Here is a 14,525-nt window from a genome sequence, read left to right as displayed (position 1 = left end):
TGTTCATCCATCAATTCCTGGAGTTGTATTTTGGGTGATTTACCCATGTTTCACATTTCTTCTCCTGTGCAAATTTTAAGACCGTAAATCGTCACTAGACTCATTCCTGCTGTCGAATTGCATTCATTACAACACTGTATATTCTAGCTATGGCCAGTAGGAATGCTAACTCCAAATCAGCAAGCAGAAGAGCCTAGCTGATGTGAAATATTGTGTTTTCTATATATTGACACATATCATGCAATTTGCCTTTTTTGAGCTTTGAAAAGAGCTCTAACATTTTTCCTCATCAAACACATACCTGGAGCAGCATTTACTTTCATTCATGCTAGTTTGATGAATCCTGGTTAGAAAGTCCTCTCCCCTCCGACCATCAAAAATCACTCTGTTCTGAATCTCCTCGATAACTGACATTTTCATGATCTGTGACGTGGCTCTGAGAATCTTCTCTTTGTAGTTTTCAAACTCCATAAACTCCATAAACTCCATGAACTTGTTCTATGAATTTCTCCCATCTAATCAAAATCAGTACAACTGTATACCGAGACCAGGAAGTAATCAGGCCAGTATGACATGCAAGTGTTTGTAATCCCCTCTGCAGCCAGTAGATGGTGCAAAAAACTAGTTCCGGGTTAAACAGCAGAGATGCAAATGTAATTTTGTTTGTAATAAATGTTTTTTGTTTTTATTTACATGAGATGTCCCCTAAATCATGTTTAAACAGTAATACGAATAAAAATAATGCATGATATTTGCCATTTAAGTTCTTGGTCAATAACACTACAAAGTACATAATGTAGTACATAAGACTGAATAAAACTGACTTGTTTTGTTTTTTCTACTACTTTTAACTTGAAGGTTTTGAGCCTGTCTCTTGAAACAGCACAAACTGTTACAACTTTCTTCTCTATACAAAAAAAAATCTCTATCTATCTAATCTATCTATAAAATCTATACATAATAGTCTTGGTTATGTAATGTTCTCATATTGTCGTGCATTACTATCACTTTTGTTAATGTTATAACAGAGGCATTCATAACATTGTCTGAATTGATTCCTGTTATTAGCTGGATTTAATTGGGTAGCAGACATTTTCTGGTGTTTGTCTAAATGAAAACCTCTAGGCCATACACCACCTCTGTCTGACTCTCTGTCCTTTTTCTGTTTATCTTCTATCCACTTAGGAAACAAGATGGACGTATTCCTCGGCTCTCTGATGAAGTAGAGTCCTCATTGGACCAATCTCGCCTTCCATTTCCTTCTCCCTCTCTATTAAAGGTAATTCTACACTGTGCTGTTAGTCTGTTATTGCACCATGAATTGTGGCCATTCAAAAAAACCACATCCATAAGTGAATGTGAACAACTATTACAAAAGATTTCCGCAACACTATTTCAGTCCAAATTTACCCTTAAAATATTAGGTAAGACATTGCAGTAATGGCATGAGAACGTATATCTGGAAATAGTTTGGATTATGAAGCACAGATCTAGACCTCCACTGCATGATTTCATTTTTGGTCTTATAAATATTTATGGATTTTACACTACAAGGCATGGGGAAATTAAGTTATTAGGGAAGCACACAGGCATTGGACATTTCTTGGACACAGTAGCTCACAACTTACAATATAGGAATAGTTCTTACTATTAAACTAAATAAAGTGGTAATGAAACTTCCAAAAAGTGGACAAATATTAAGATTTGTTTAGACACTAGTTAAGTAAAATAAAACTATATCCAATATGTTTTATATACAGGAAGGTTTTATATATAAGAGGAGCGAGGAAATCCAGAGAGATGAAAATGCCAACTTTGAACAAGAAATAAGGTTGTCTCATAAATAAGGGTGAGTTTTTACACAGCTTTTTCAGAATGATATTGATATGATATGAAATAGTTTAGGTGAATGGGTCTAATAAGATATTTTGAGAACACCAGGTAAAAGGATCAGGTCAGGGCTTGGTTACAGAGTTGATGTGGAGGTTGTGAGCCCATGGTCTTCTGGGACAGATATAGACCAGGGACAGTGGGTTCAGTCTGCTACATGCCACTGAACACACTTCACATGAGTCACACCTCCAGTGGAGACGGCCACGACACATTGATAATGCTGCTAAATCCAGGGCTGCGAAGGAAAGGCTTCAAAAAATATAGGGAATTTCCATGACATATTTTCTATTTGTAGATGTTGGATTTTCAAATGATTCAATTTATATGTAGATTACTCTGACGTGTTTTATTCAATCATGTTTGAAATCAATCTTTGCATATTACATGTAAGTGCGCTTTTGCTGCAAGATTCTTTCACTCAATTTCCGGAATATTTTTATTTTTAATATGTATTTTTGTGCATTGTTGTGAAGACTTGTTGTGCTAGTAAATGGTACAAACAGAATACATTTTTATAGCTATTTTGTGGAGTACTTTTTCTTCATTTTATGTCATTGAGTGTATACACTACCAGAAAAAAGTCTTCTTGTATAACATCATTGCCATAGAAACCTTGTGGTAAAGCTGGAACTCTTAAATCATTCGGTCAAGTGGTTGTGGGTTGAACCAATCTGACCTAATTTGAGACTATTTGACATCGGGGCACGAGGATCAGAGATATGTCCAGAATGATGAAGATGAGGAGCATTATGCTGAACGAGGATAGTTAGAACTGGAGCTTGTGAGCTGAAGGGCACTTGGCTGCTCTAACGTGTAAGAGTTAGAGGGTGGTTGTGTTTGTCTATTGTGCAGAAATGCTCAGGAACAACAGGTGCTTCTTTCAGTAATTTATAGTTGTTGGCAAAAGAAAAGCTTGTTTACAGATTGCACGATTCAGCATGTTGACAAAACTGTGGGTTATAGCTTTCTTTGCAATCAGCCCAATTGATTTGATGAAGTCAAGACAAAAGCACGGCAATAAAAAGAGGCCACAAAGTATTAATGTGGTAAAAAGAGATTATACTAAAATGTATATGAACGGATTGAATGGATTGTATTCTTCTGGCGGCCTGCACAGTCGGCACAAATATGTTTTCGAACACATTTCATGATAAACTGAATATTTGCTCACCAAAATGTGTTTAAGCTCTGGATTAATACCTGGACATTGGATTTCTGAAATTATGACTCCATTCTTCATATATATCACCCAGTGGACCTTATTAGTAGATTGCCTACGGTTTTGAAATCAGAATATTCAGCTCAGTTGTCCACAAAGGCTTTTATTCTTTTATTATGTCGCATAACTACAAGTCTAAATGAAGCCCATGTACAGACTTGAGCAGCAGACCATTTACTTCAATCTTCCATCTCTCATCCAAGCTTTTTGATGGCGCAAAGGAAACTTGCATGTCTTTCTTGTATAGACTGCACTTTAATCTATCTTTGAAAATTAGCTTTCCATTTCACTCAAGGATGTGTCTGGCCCAAGGGATTGTACAAATCAGCATAAATGTTTCGCTCTAGACACAAATCATTGGTATATTTGTCTACAGATTTTTGTCTAAATTTCAATTCAATTCAATTTAAATCAAACAATCAAATCACCACAGCAGTTGCCTCGGAGGGCGAAGATATTCATATTGATGGTGCATAAAGTATTAGTAAAGTGTTAAATGGCAAGATCAGTGGTTCTCAAGCCGTATTAGGTGTATAGTCAAAGTAGAGGCTAGTTTGCCCTGCCAAAACGGCCACTACAGGTTTTAAGTATGTCCGTCTTCCAAAGCATCAAAAAAAGTCCAGTAGTTAAAATGGATTTATTTGGCTCACCTTTGCCACAATATCACATGTAACTTCATTCAGTGGCGGCTGGTGGTGCAAAATATAGGTCGGGCTATTTGACATGACCGTGTATTGTTTTGTTTCTAGGCCGTGGCTGGAGAGCCGCGGCGCGGTCAAATAGCCGCGCAGTTTCAGGGACAGCGGCATTTCCCTTATAGCCTCATGGCTAACCCTAACCCTAACCTTAACCCTAACCTTAACCCTAACTTTAACCCTAGCCTTAACCCGGCGCGGTCTAAAACGGCGCTAAAACGCGGTCAAATAGCGGCTGCAGTTTCAGAATAGAAACGGCAAAAAAATAACATGGCAGTTTCGGCCGCGCGCCGCGGCTCTGTAGACACTCCCTTGTTTTTAATGTCCAAAATAGAATATTTTACATTGCCTGTATAAATACATATTTTAAATACATATTTACAACTGAATTAATTAATCAAACACACTTTATTTCAACTTTTGGTGATAATAATACAATGACTTAGAGGCGCATACAATTTGTGAGAAAATACATTGGACATAAAATTACATTTTACACTTAATAGTGTAAAATAATATAATATAATCAGATTGTAAAGAGCAAAACAAAAATCTCAGTGATACTGTAACTTATAGTACATAGTAGCAATTACTACATTAAGAGGAAATAAAAGTACAAACAATTGTTGGTGTTTCATAAAACAGCTTCTAAGTGTTAGTTAGCATTAGTTGTACATGTCATTTATAGCATTCGTTCATGGGTTTTCTAATAACCAAAGCATATTTTTATGAATAGAAGTAGAACGATACTTAATGCTTAGCGTTAGCCTTATCCAGGTAATAAACTAAACACTCCTCTTTGGTGTGTTTGCAGTCAAGGTAACGGAGCATGGAGTTTGACACATCAGATTCAAGTCTCATCGCCTCCGATCGAGGAGCTCATTCTGAATCGTTTTGGACGTACCTTTGTACACAGACATCTGAAGATACAGTTTTAGGCGTGTGGCATTTCCGCGTACAGTGCGCGCACATGTCTGTGTCTCCAGCGTAAACAGCGTAGCTCCGTGACATAACTGCTAGATAGGAGCCATAGGAAAACTTTCTAAAATGGGCGGTGGAGAAACAGCCCATTTTCCTATGGGTTTTTGGGATTTTGATTGGCTAAAAGTAGAAAAGTGGCGCAGGCTGCGCCACGCAGCAGACTGTATCATACATAGATATATATATATATATAAATATATGTATGTATATACTATTATTTTACATAAGAATATAACATTATTCTTAACAAATTATATTGTTTTTAAACACACAAAAATGTACGTACTAGGCTGCTGCGCCCTTAATGGACCAGCCGCCGCTGACTACATTAGACATGGCCAAAAATCATATGCCTCTGCCTCTGCAATATAATAGATCCATGCTCTGGACCTTCAAACACCTGATGCCAATTTCCTGCCCTCTTTATACTTGGGGTTTCCACACCCAACAACTACCCAACAGTGCCCCATAGAGGCTGGAGGTGCACTTATGAAGGGCAGTCAAAATGGCTCCTACAGTCAATGTAGCTTTTATTGGCTCGAGCCATGGAATGGAATTCCTTCCATGGAATGCGAGGAGCCATTGTTCTCGCCTGTTTTTTTATTTAGTTTTATTATACAGTTTCGGTTCCTAATAAAGTCCTGTTTCAGTTGTGCTTTAGAACTGGTTATTCTGTGTCTTTTTCTGGATTAAGCTTAGTTTTCTTTCAAGGTGCACTATGCAAGTTTCCATGGAAATGTATTATTTTGCTTCACAGATCTGGAGCCTCTTTTATAAAAGGGTGCGATGAATTGTACTTGAATGCGTGTGAACCGGAACATAAACTGCAAAAAGAAAAGACGATTTATAAAAACCTACGCAGCACACCTGGACGCACTTCCCTCTTCCTAAACCCCAACCCACCTTACATCTGTGCTGCGCCAATTTCTCATAAGTTTCCGCCCCTGAACCCGCCCTGAGCCAGCCATAATATACCATATATGCATGAAGCAAGTGTGTGATGAAACATGAACTGAAACATGGCTTGACAAAAACACAGGAAATGTAGTTCTGATAGAATCTGCTCCACCCAACTTTAAGTTTGAATCTGAAACACGAGAAAACAAAAAAGGGGGTGGAGTCTGTGCTGTCTTTAGAGATGAAATAATTACCCGCAGGTTGTCTTTTGGGGTGTTTTCATCATTTGAGTATGTATCCTTTAAAATGGAGCTAAAACAGTCTCCATCCATTGTCTTCATTGTTTTATACAAGCCTCCCCAGCACTGCCAAAGTTTTATTGATGATTTTACTGAGATGCTTTCAGTCGTATGCACAGACTTTGATTGTTTGAGCATTACAGGTGATTTCAATGTGCATGTTGATAATATTTGTGACAGAAACGCTAAAGAGCTTGATGCTGTCCTTGAAACCTTCAGTCTTACTCAGCATGTGAGAGGCCCCACCCACAGCAAAGGACACACTCTAGATCTCATAATTACAAAGGGGGTAAATATTTCAAATGTTAATGTGATCGATGTTGCTCTGTCTGATCATTTCTGTGTCTTCTTTGACCTGTCTGTTTCTCCCAAACCACCGGTTGGTCCTGCAGTTGTTCAGAGGAGACACATAAGTGATGGCACAGGTGCACTGTTTATGGAAATGATAAACTTTGAAAATGTCTCATGTTCTAATGTAAATGATTTGTTGAACTCTGTTACATCTAGTGTTTTGAATGTTCTGGACACCATTGCCCCTATAAAGGCTAAAATGGTTAAAAATAAGCAGAAGGCGCCGTGGAGAAATGATGATTCGGTCAGGGCACAGAAAAGGGAGTGCCGCAGGGCCGAACGGAAATGGCGCAAGTCAAAGCTCCAGGTTCAAAAAGAGATTTACAAAGAAAAGCTGAATATGTACAACCTAATCTTATGTAGAACTAGGGAAAGATATTTTTCTGAAATAATTGGAAGCTGCAGTAACAACTCGCGTGTCCTGTTTGCCACAGTAAACAGATTAACAAACCCTCCAGCTCAGCTGCCGTTAGAACTCATTTCCACATCCAAGTGTAATGAGTTTGCATTATTCTTTAATGACAAAGTTCAGGGCATTAAAAATGCTATAAATCCCACAATGCAAAAAATTACCCTAAAACCACCAAGACACTTAGAGCTGACTCACTTTGCACCAGTAACTGACAAAACTGTCCATGAGATCATCACCAGTCTGAGTTCATCTACATGCTGCCTTGATGTGTTACCCACCAAATTTCTAAAGTCTGTGCTGAACAGTTTGTTAGCACCACTCACTCACATAGTTAACATGTCGCTTCAATCTGGAACATTCCCAATGTCTTTGAAAACTGCGGTCATAAAGCCTCTCCTAAAGAAGAGCAGTCTTGATGCCGCAGTACTGAGTCATTACCGGCCCATCTCTAATCTGCCATTTTGGGGCAAAGTCCTTGAAAAGGTTGTTTACCAACAGCTCACAGATTTCCTCTTAATAAACAACTCATTTGATGTTTTTCAGTCAGGTTTTAGACCTCATCACAGCACTGAGACTGCTCTTGTCAAGGTGACAAATGACATCCGCCTGAACACTGACACGGGCAAAGCCTCAGTCTTAATTCTGTTAGATCTGAGTGCTGCTTTTGACACTGTCGATCATGGGATCCTCTTACAGAGACTAGAGGACTGGGTGGGCATCACTGGCACTGCCCTAAACTGGTTAAGGTCCTATCTGGAAGACAGGAAGTACTTTGTTGAAATTGGTAGCTGTGTCTCAGACCACATGACCCTGACCTGTGGAGTGCCCCAAGGGTCAGTCCTGGGTCCCCTTCTGTTCAACCTCTACATGCTGCCGTTGGGTCAGTTGATACGCAGTGAAAATGTGTCCTATCACAATTATGCAGACGACACTCAGATCTATGTTTCACTATCGGCAGGTGACTATGGACCAGTAGATTCACTCTGTCACTGCATCCAACAGATCAGTTTGTGGATGCAAAACAACTTTCTCCAGCTGAACTCAGACAAGACTGAAATAATCGTTTTTGGCCCACAGAAACAAAGAGAAAGTGTTAGCGGTCACCTCCAGAGTCTCGCTCTAAAACCTACAAACCAAATTAGAAATCTGGGGGTAATAATGGACTCAGACTTGAACTTTAATAGCCACGTCAAATCAATAACATCAGCAGCTTTTTACCATCTAAAAAACATTGCCAAAATCAAAAATATAGTGTCAAAACCAGATTTAGAGAGACTTATCCACGCGTTTGTCTCCAGTAGATTAGACTACTGTAACGGCCTGCTCACTGGTCTCTCCAAACGAGCTGTAAAACAGCTGCAGTACATCCAGAACGCTGCTGCTCGGGTCCTGACTAGAACCAGGAAGTATGATCACATTAGTCCTGTTCTCAGGTCTCTGCACTGGCTCCCTGTGGCTCAGAGAATAGACTTTAAAGCAGCTCTGCTTGTGTACAAGTCTCTCCATGGCCTAGCACCAAAGTACATCTTGGATATGTTAGTGCCATATGAACCATCTCGGACTCTGAGGACCTCAGGGACCGGCCTCCTGCTGGTGCCCAGAGTCAGGACAAAACATGGGGAATCTGCGTTTCAGTTTTATGCAGCTAAAATCTGGAACAGTCTTCCTGAAGATGTGAGACAGGCTTCTACTCTGACAATGTTCAAATCTAAGCTAAAAACTGTTTTGTTTAGCTGCGCATATGACTAAAAGGATTTTTTCTTTGCACTCTTCTCTTTCGTTTGTGATTTTATTAGTTTAGAAAATCAGTTGGATTGATAATTTTTAATTTAGTTAATTTTATTGTATTTCTGTAATTTCTTTGTGATTTGAATGCATTTTTCCTGCTGTGAAGCACTTTGAATTGCCTTGTGTATGAAATGTGCTCTACAAATAAACTTGCCTTGCCTTGCCATGGAGCATGTGCATGCGTCTGCACGTGAAGGCTCTGTCGCCCATTTGATTGCCCTCACAAAGATCGTAGCGCACATTATATTGGTTGTTTTACTGCATTCACTTTTTTTGTTAATGGTGAATTTGACCATCCTGCCATGTGTGTCGCTATTTCACCTATGCCCTCCTCTTCTCAAATTTTTGCGCAGCTTCCAGCAAGCTCCAGTGTTTGCGTGGAAGTCCTCACATTTTCACGTCTTTTATAGATCACACTCCTTGCGTGGAAAAATGTGTATGCACATTTTGGGCATTTTTTTGTGCGTACCGGGCTTTATAAATGAGTCTCCTGATCTGTATCTTGGCATTGAGAAAAGTTTCAAGGGGCTGTACCTGATGTTTTCCTATGTAATAAAGTAAAATCTATTTTTCCACTGTACAGATATATTGTAAAATTATCCATTCAGATTATTATTATTATTATTATTATTATTATTATTATTATTATAGTTTGTTTTATTCTATGCAAAACAGGAAGTGCACAGTTAATGTTGGTTAACTTTACCATGACAGCCAAACTCGCTCTGGGCTCAGAGAGTTGTGAAAAGCACTTGTGAATAATTAAGATGCTCATGCAGTAGTTACGTTTAACAATTCATGTGGACTGCTACTGAGAATTTAAAATGAACTAGTTTTGTTCTTAATTTTTTGAAGTCGGATACAGCACCTTTAATGCCATACTATGGGCAAAGAGTTTAGAATGACTCTTTCAGACTCTGTGCTCAAGCATTAGTAGTAGAGGCACATTTAAGTTGACTTACTGGATCAATGCAACATCATTTAGCATTCGTGTTTCTTCCTACCTTTTTCTTTACACAAAATCGCTCAAAATGAAATAAAATATTGTAAATCATTAGGCAGTAGACTGTATTGTACATTCACCGTATTGCTTCAAAAGAACACGATTGATTTCTCCTTTTCTTAGCATCATGCATCATTGTTCAACAGTTTGTTACTTTCCCCGCACCTTCAGCTTAAATGTCAAGACACAGCTTGGCAATCAGGAGGTTTTGTTCCAGGGACAATGCCATATCTGAAAATGAATGCCATCTATGTTCACATGTTGCCGTAGCCTTTAGTGCGATGAGAAAGGGCCAGTGTGATTATCACTCAGCATCGGGTAAAATCTATAGCCATTTGGATTTGGTCGAGTCCAGGCTTGAGTACACAACACAAAAACAAATCTAATTAACAGATTTTTGTCCATGTAACATCACAGACTCATCGCCCACCAGTGCATATTGCCGTTGTTGTTGTCGTCTATCAATTGTTTTGTGTTCACAGTGCAGTTGCCCTATGAATAAGTCACATTTGCAGCCCAATAGATTCAGCCTTAACGCAGTGGTCAGAATACACCACTGTATGAAGAGTGAGTCCAATCCACTGTGTTTCCTGTTCCTGTGATACTTTATTCCTTTCTTTTTTCATCGTAAACATTCATATTTGTTTTGATCTATATACAAAACCTTACATATATTATTATTCATATCTGTCATATCTTTCAAAACAGCAACTGTCGTTTTTATCTATCTATGTCGTTTTTATTGTGAACTAATGAAAGAACCATGGTGAACTGAGGATGCATTTGATATATAAAAATGAAACCAGATGATAAAATGATTGTTATGGTGAGATGAACTTAACACAGAGAAATGTGTCCATAAAAAAACTCATAACAATTATTTCTGACTCGGTGCGTCTAAAATCAAACTGTAACATTTTTTATGAGTTTTATGTTTTTGCTCTTGTGACATGTTGCATAATGAACCCTGGATGTGTCTTGTCTGCTTTTGTGACGTAAAGCAGAGTTTCACAAACAGGGGTACGGGGGAATGAGTTCAGATTTTCAAAGGTGAAAGGTGAAACTAAATAATAATTTAATTAAAAATGTTCTTTGCAGTAAATGTTACATCCTTTAGAACGTTTTGGATGATACTGGATGATACATTTCTTCCATGACAAACAGATTCATTTGCCTACCTGAGTGTGGGCTATAGCTGGGCAGATCAGATTTAAACTATTATCAAGATTTGTATCACATTTTCTATTCAGTTTCATGATTTCCTGGTTTGCATATTTACCACTGTCACTCTTTTAAATTAGTCATTAAATATTTAAGTTCATTTTTAGAGATATTTCACTCAAGTAGCATTCAGTTTTCTTTCACCATGTGCTGGAAACTCACTTCTGTAGTAAATGCAATTCACAATACGGGGAACAGGGGAGCTTCTCGTATTAGCGCTTGAGAAATAAAACATGAAAGAAAAGAGGAAGAGAATTGCCTCATATTGTGAGAACTGCAGTCCACATGCAGTGGAGTGTGTATTATCGAGTAGTTGGTGGAGCAGGGCCCCTCCCTTCCTCCTGTTCCCACAGAACAGCTGTCTGTGCAGGGGAGGAGGGCGTGTGCAGCACTGCCCATCAAAAGCAGAAGGAAATGAAATAATATTCACACTTTACTTTCATTGTTATGTAGATTCTGATGAGAAGTTGTCAGTTTTGCACTAAGATATCTGTGAAGAGCCATTGGCACTTAGTTTGTAGACTTGACTGAGGGCTCGTGCTTGAATGATGACTGAGTTCACAATGGTCAGGAATGCCTTCCTGAATGGCTCTCTCTCCAGTAAGCCTTTTCTCAAGAGACGATGCCTCAGCGACGTGAGTACTTAACTTACACTTGTTGCTTACGAGCATTTGGAAACCATATTTGTTTGTCTATTTTAAAATGTAAACAAAATATAACAAATAGTCAAATCTAATGAAATGTGGAGTGTGCTTCACAATGCACATTTTGTCAATGTATTTTTATTAGTCCCATGCACATGTATGTGTCTGTATAGGATTTATATTAAACATATTTCAAATCCCATCTTTTAATCTCAATATCCATATTAATTTCAGTTTGTCCTAACCAGAGCTGCACTGTTGTGTATTGTCTGTGCACCTGTTATTGTTTTAGTGCAGACACATGTCAAAGTCTCAATCTGTACGCTTGAATTTTATCATGTGACTGAGTGTGGTTATGTGTACTCAGCATTTTTAACACTTTATGGGCTGTAAACGTAGTTCCTCTGCAGGAACAAAGTGTCAGTCATTACATTTGAGAGAATACTGTTGTTGTTTTGTCACAGTAGAACTCTATTGCCCCTGTACAATCCACAGTTTAATTCTCCAACAGTCTAGACTCCTTTGACTATAATAACATCATTTAAACTTTGAGTCAAAACCTCCCATTGAATAATAACAGCTTAAATGCAAAATTTTCAAAACCATAAGGGAATAGTTTGATTGGAAATAGCAACACTTTTAAATCAGCAAATGAGTAATTAAAGGTTTGAAGTCTTTAGACAATGGTTGAAACTCTAGTCCCACGTGTGTTTGCTTTGTGCCACACTTATATAAAGTGCCATGTGGAAACATTATGTTGGCAGCTCAGTCCTCTTTTGCTTCATGGTCACAGATGCGAATTACTCTATGGAGTTACACACTCTTTCATTTTTATAAGCATTAAGCATATTTTGCTTTGAACAATAAGGTGAAACTAATTAGAAAATGCTGCTGTTGTATTGTAATTCACCATAGTATTATTTTAAATGTATTAGCTTTGGTCTCTGTGCAGTCAAATACATTCATACAGGCTAAACAGATAGTTTGGGCACTGTACTCAAATAAGTTGTGGGCTGTGGCAACAAGCTCCATGGAGCTGAACCCCTTGAGATGTCTTGTTTTCAGTGTGCTTGTTCTGATCCGCGGAACAGCCATCCTCCTGGTTCTCCATGCAGCCTCAGTGCTGCCAGAGTCAAATGGGGCGGATGAGCTGGTGCAGCAACGGATTAGCTACATTTGTGATAATAATGAATGCTTACAACTGGGAGAAACAAACCACATCTTTTCAACTTCAATTTCTGGATTCCACAGAGCTCGGACCTCTTTGCCATGATCGAGAGGATGCAGGTATCGTGAGCGATCTCTAAATCCTCAGGCAGTGGTTCTCAAACTGTGGGAGAGTTGTCCAGTGTAACGTTTAGTCATAATTCTGGCTATTTGATCATGCTTAGTCCTACTATTGTTGGAGTTAGAATTGCATTGGAATTTGGACTATCTATTCTATGAGACTTTAAACTCCTTTTGGTTGTATCACACTTTTGAAGTGATTCAGTCTTTTATGCTTTGTTAAAAAGGTTCATTTTAGTTTATGAAAAGATAACAGTTTGAGAACTACTGCCCTGAAACCGTTGTGAGGACAAATATAATTATCTTAAATCTCTGTAATGTTCAATAAATAGCGTTCCTTCTGCCGCCGTGCACCTGCTGCTCTCACTTGTGTGTGTTCTTCTCCTCTCTATTTGCTATTTATGTGCCGTGATGTTTGTGGGTGTTGCGGTAGTCGTGTCCTCGAGCAGACCTCGGACTGAGTTCAAACAGACTTGTGCGTTTGGTCTTCACTGCCAGGAAGTTGCCTGGTCATCTGATGTGTGCAAGGTTGTGAGAGTTAGAGCAATGAGTGGATGCTAGATAGAAAGAAGATAGAGATGGGTGTGATTTTAAAGTTGAAGTGGCAAGAAGCATTTTACTCAGGGAAATTGATATTATTGATGATATTGATATTTCGATAGACTTTGTAACAACGTTGAAAATCCTGTTGTGAAGAATTTCCAAGCCAGCCCTGTTTATAAGAGTTATCAAAAGCCATACCAATAATATGCCATACCAATAACCGTAATGTGCTTTTTCAAGTCTCATAATTAGTGTAATGTAAACGTGCCTGATTGATATGTTTATCACTCTGAATTGAGAGGCTGGTTAATGTCAATGTACGGTTAAGTCAAAGCATTTTCTAGTATTTTATCGAATCTTGTTATTTCTGGCTTTCATTTGCTGTCTTTTTGCAAGAAGCTGGATGATGTACAGATGAGCATGATGAGCATTATTTCCCAACAAGGAATGATTGATCTTGAAATGATAGAGGAGGATCCTTTACTATTTTAATCTGCTTAATGTGTTCAGCTCTGCAATACATTGTTACTGCTGGTTCTTCATTTTCTATTACCAATAGCTTTGCAAACATGAGTTATTGTCATAGCGAATTACTGCTCTACCACTGCGTACAAGCAAAACTAACCTGCCGAAATAATTCTTCCTCTATCTCTCTCTGCACATGAGGCACTTTATTCTCTCCACCTCTCCACCTGTGTCCTACCATGTGTTTTCCGCCTCTCCACAGGGTTTCAGGATGGATGAGCAACGATGTCCGCTTCCTCCCCCCTGCCTCAAAGTAAGTCGCAAAACCGCACACCTGCATTTGAAGCCGGTTCTTATCTGTTAGCGGACAGACATTTTGAATCATGGGACGGGTTTGAGGAAGTCAGGTGAACTCCAACACCAGCACGCACAGGTGATGCTGGAGGAGCAGGACTCAACAGGAAGTCTTAGATCAGAAAGATAGACAAAATTACATTCCTTTTTGAGCTATGAAAGGTTTACAACTGTATCTCAAGAGTGTGTACTGTCCGCGCAAATATTGCAAATTTAAAAAAGCTATGGAGTTGAGAGTTCAAATAAATGTTGCTATGAAGGGCAAACTTTCCTTGAACTTCAATAAGCAATCTGCTGGTGAGTGTGCCGTGTCAGAGGTGAACTCCCCTTTAAATCTAAGAAAGAAAGAGTTGCTATACTCACAGTGTGATTACATGAATGTGTTTGCTTAAGGGGACACATTATGCAAAATCAACTTTAATCAGCGTCTAACCTTGTTACAACGGTGTTTCCTCATCATTACTCTAGTCGGA

General features: G+C 38.7%; 1 protein-coding gene across 3 annotated transcripts in view; it reads left to right on the top strand.

The window, feature by feature from the left end:
- The window catches only part of rap1gapb (RAP1 GTPase activating protein b), a 105,474-nt gene that overhangs the window by 67,495 nt on the left and 23,454 nt on the right, over positions 1–14,525 (top strand). For 2 of the 3 annotated variants that reach the window (XM_072452219.1, XM_072452220.1), the window contains 2 exons: positions 1,186–1,279; positions 13,961–14,011. In XM_072452219.1, coding sequence (XP_072308320.1) covers positions 13,970–14,011 — 42 coding nt within the window. In that variant the 5' untranslated portion in view covers positions 1,186–1,279; positions 13,961–13,969. Of the gene's footprint in view, positions 1–1,185; positions 1,280–12,654; positions 12,691–13,960; positions 14,012–14,525 lie in introns of all 3 variants that reach the window. The other variant, XM_072452218.1, reaches the window with a different exon arrangement.

The sequence above is a fragment of the Eucyclogobius newberryi genome, unplaced genomic scaffold (assembly GCF_026437365.1).
Source record: "Eucyclogobius newberryi isolate DKJ021-1_F unplaced genomic scaffold, fEucNew1.0.hap1 SCAF_19, whole genome shotgun sequence".
Classification (NCBI taxonomy): Eukaryota; Metazoa; Chordata; class Actinopteri; order Gobiiformes; family Gobiidae; genus Eucyclogobius; species Eucyclogobius newberryi.
Note: the sequence above shows the minus strand (reverse complement) of the source record. Positions and strands in the feature narration are given on the sequence as shown.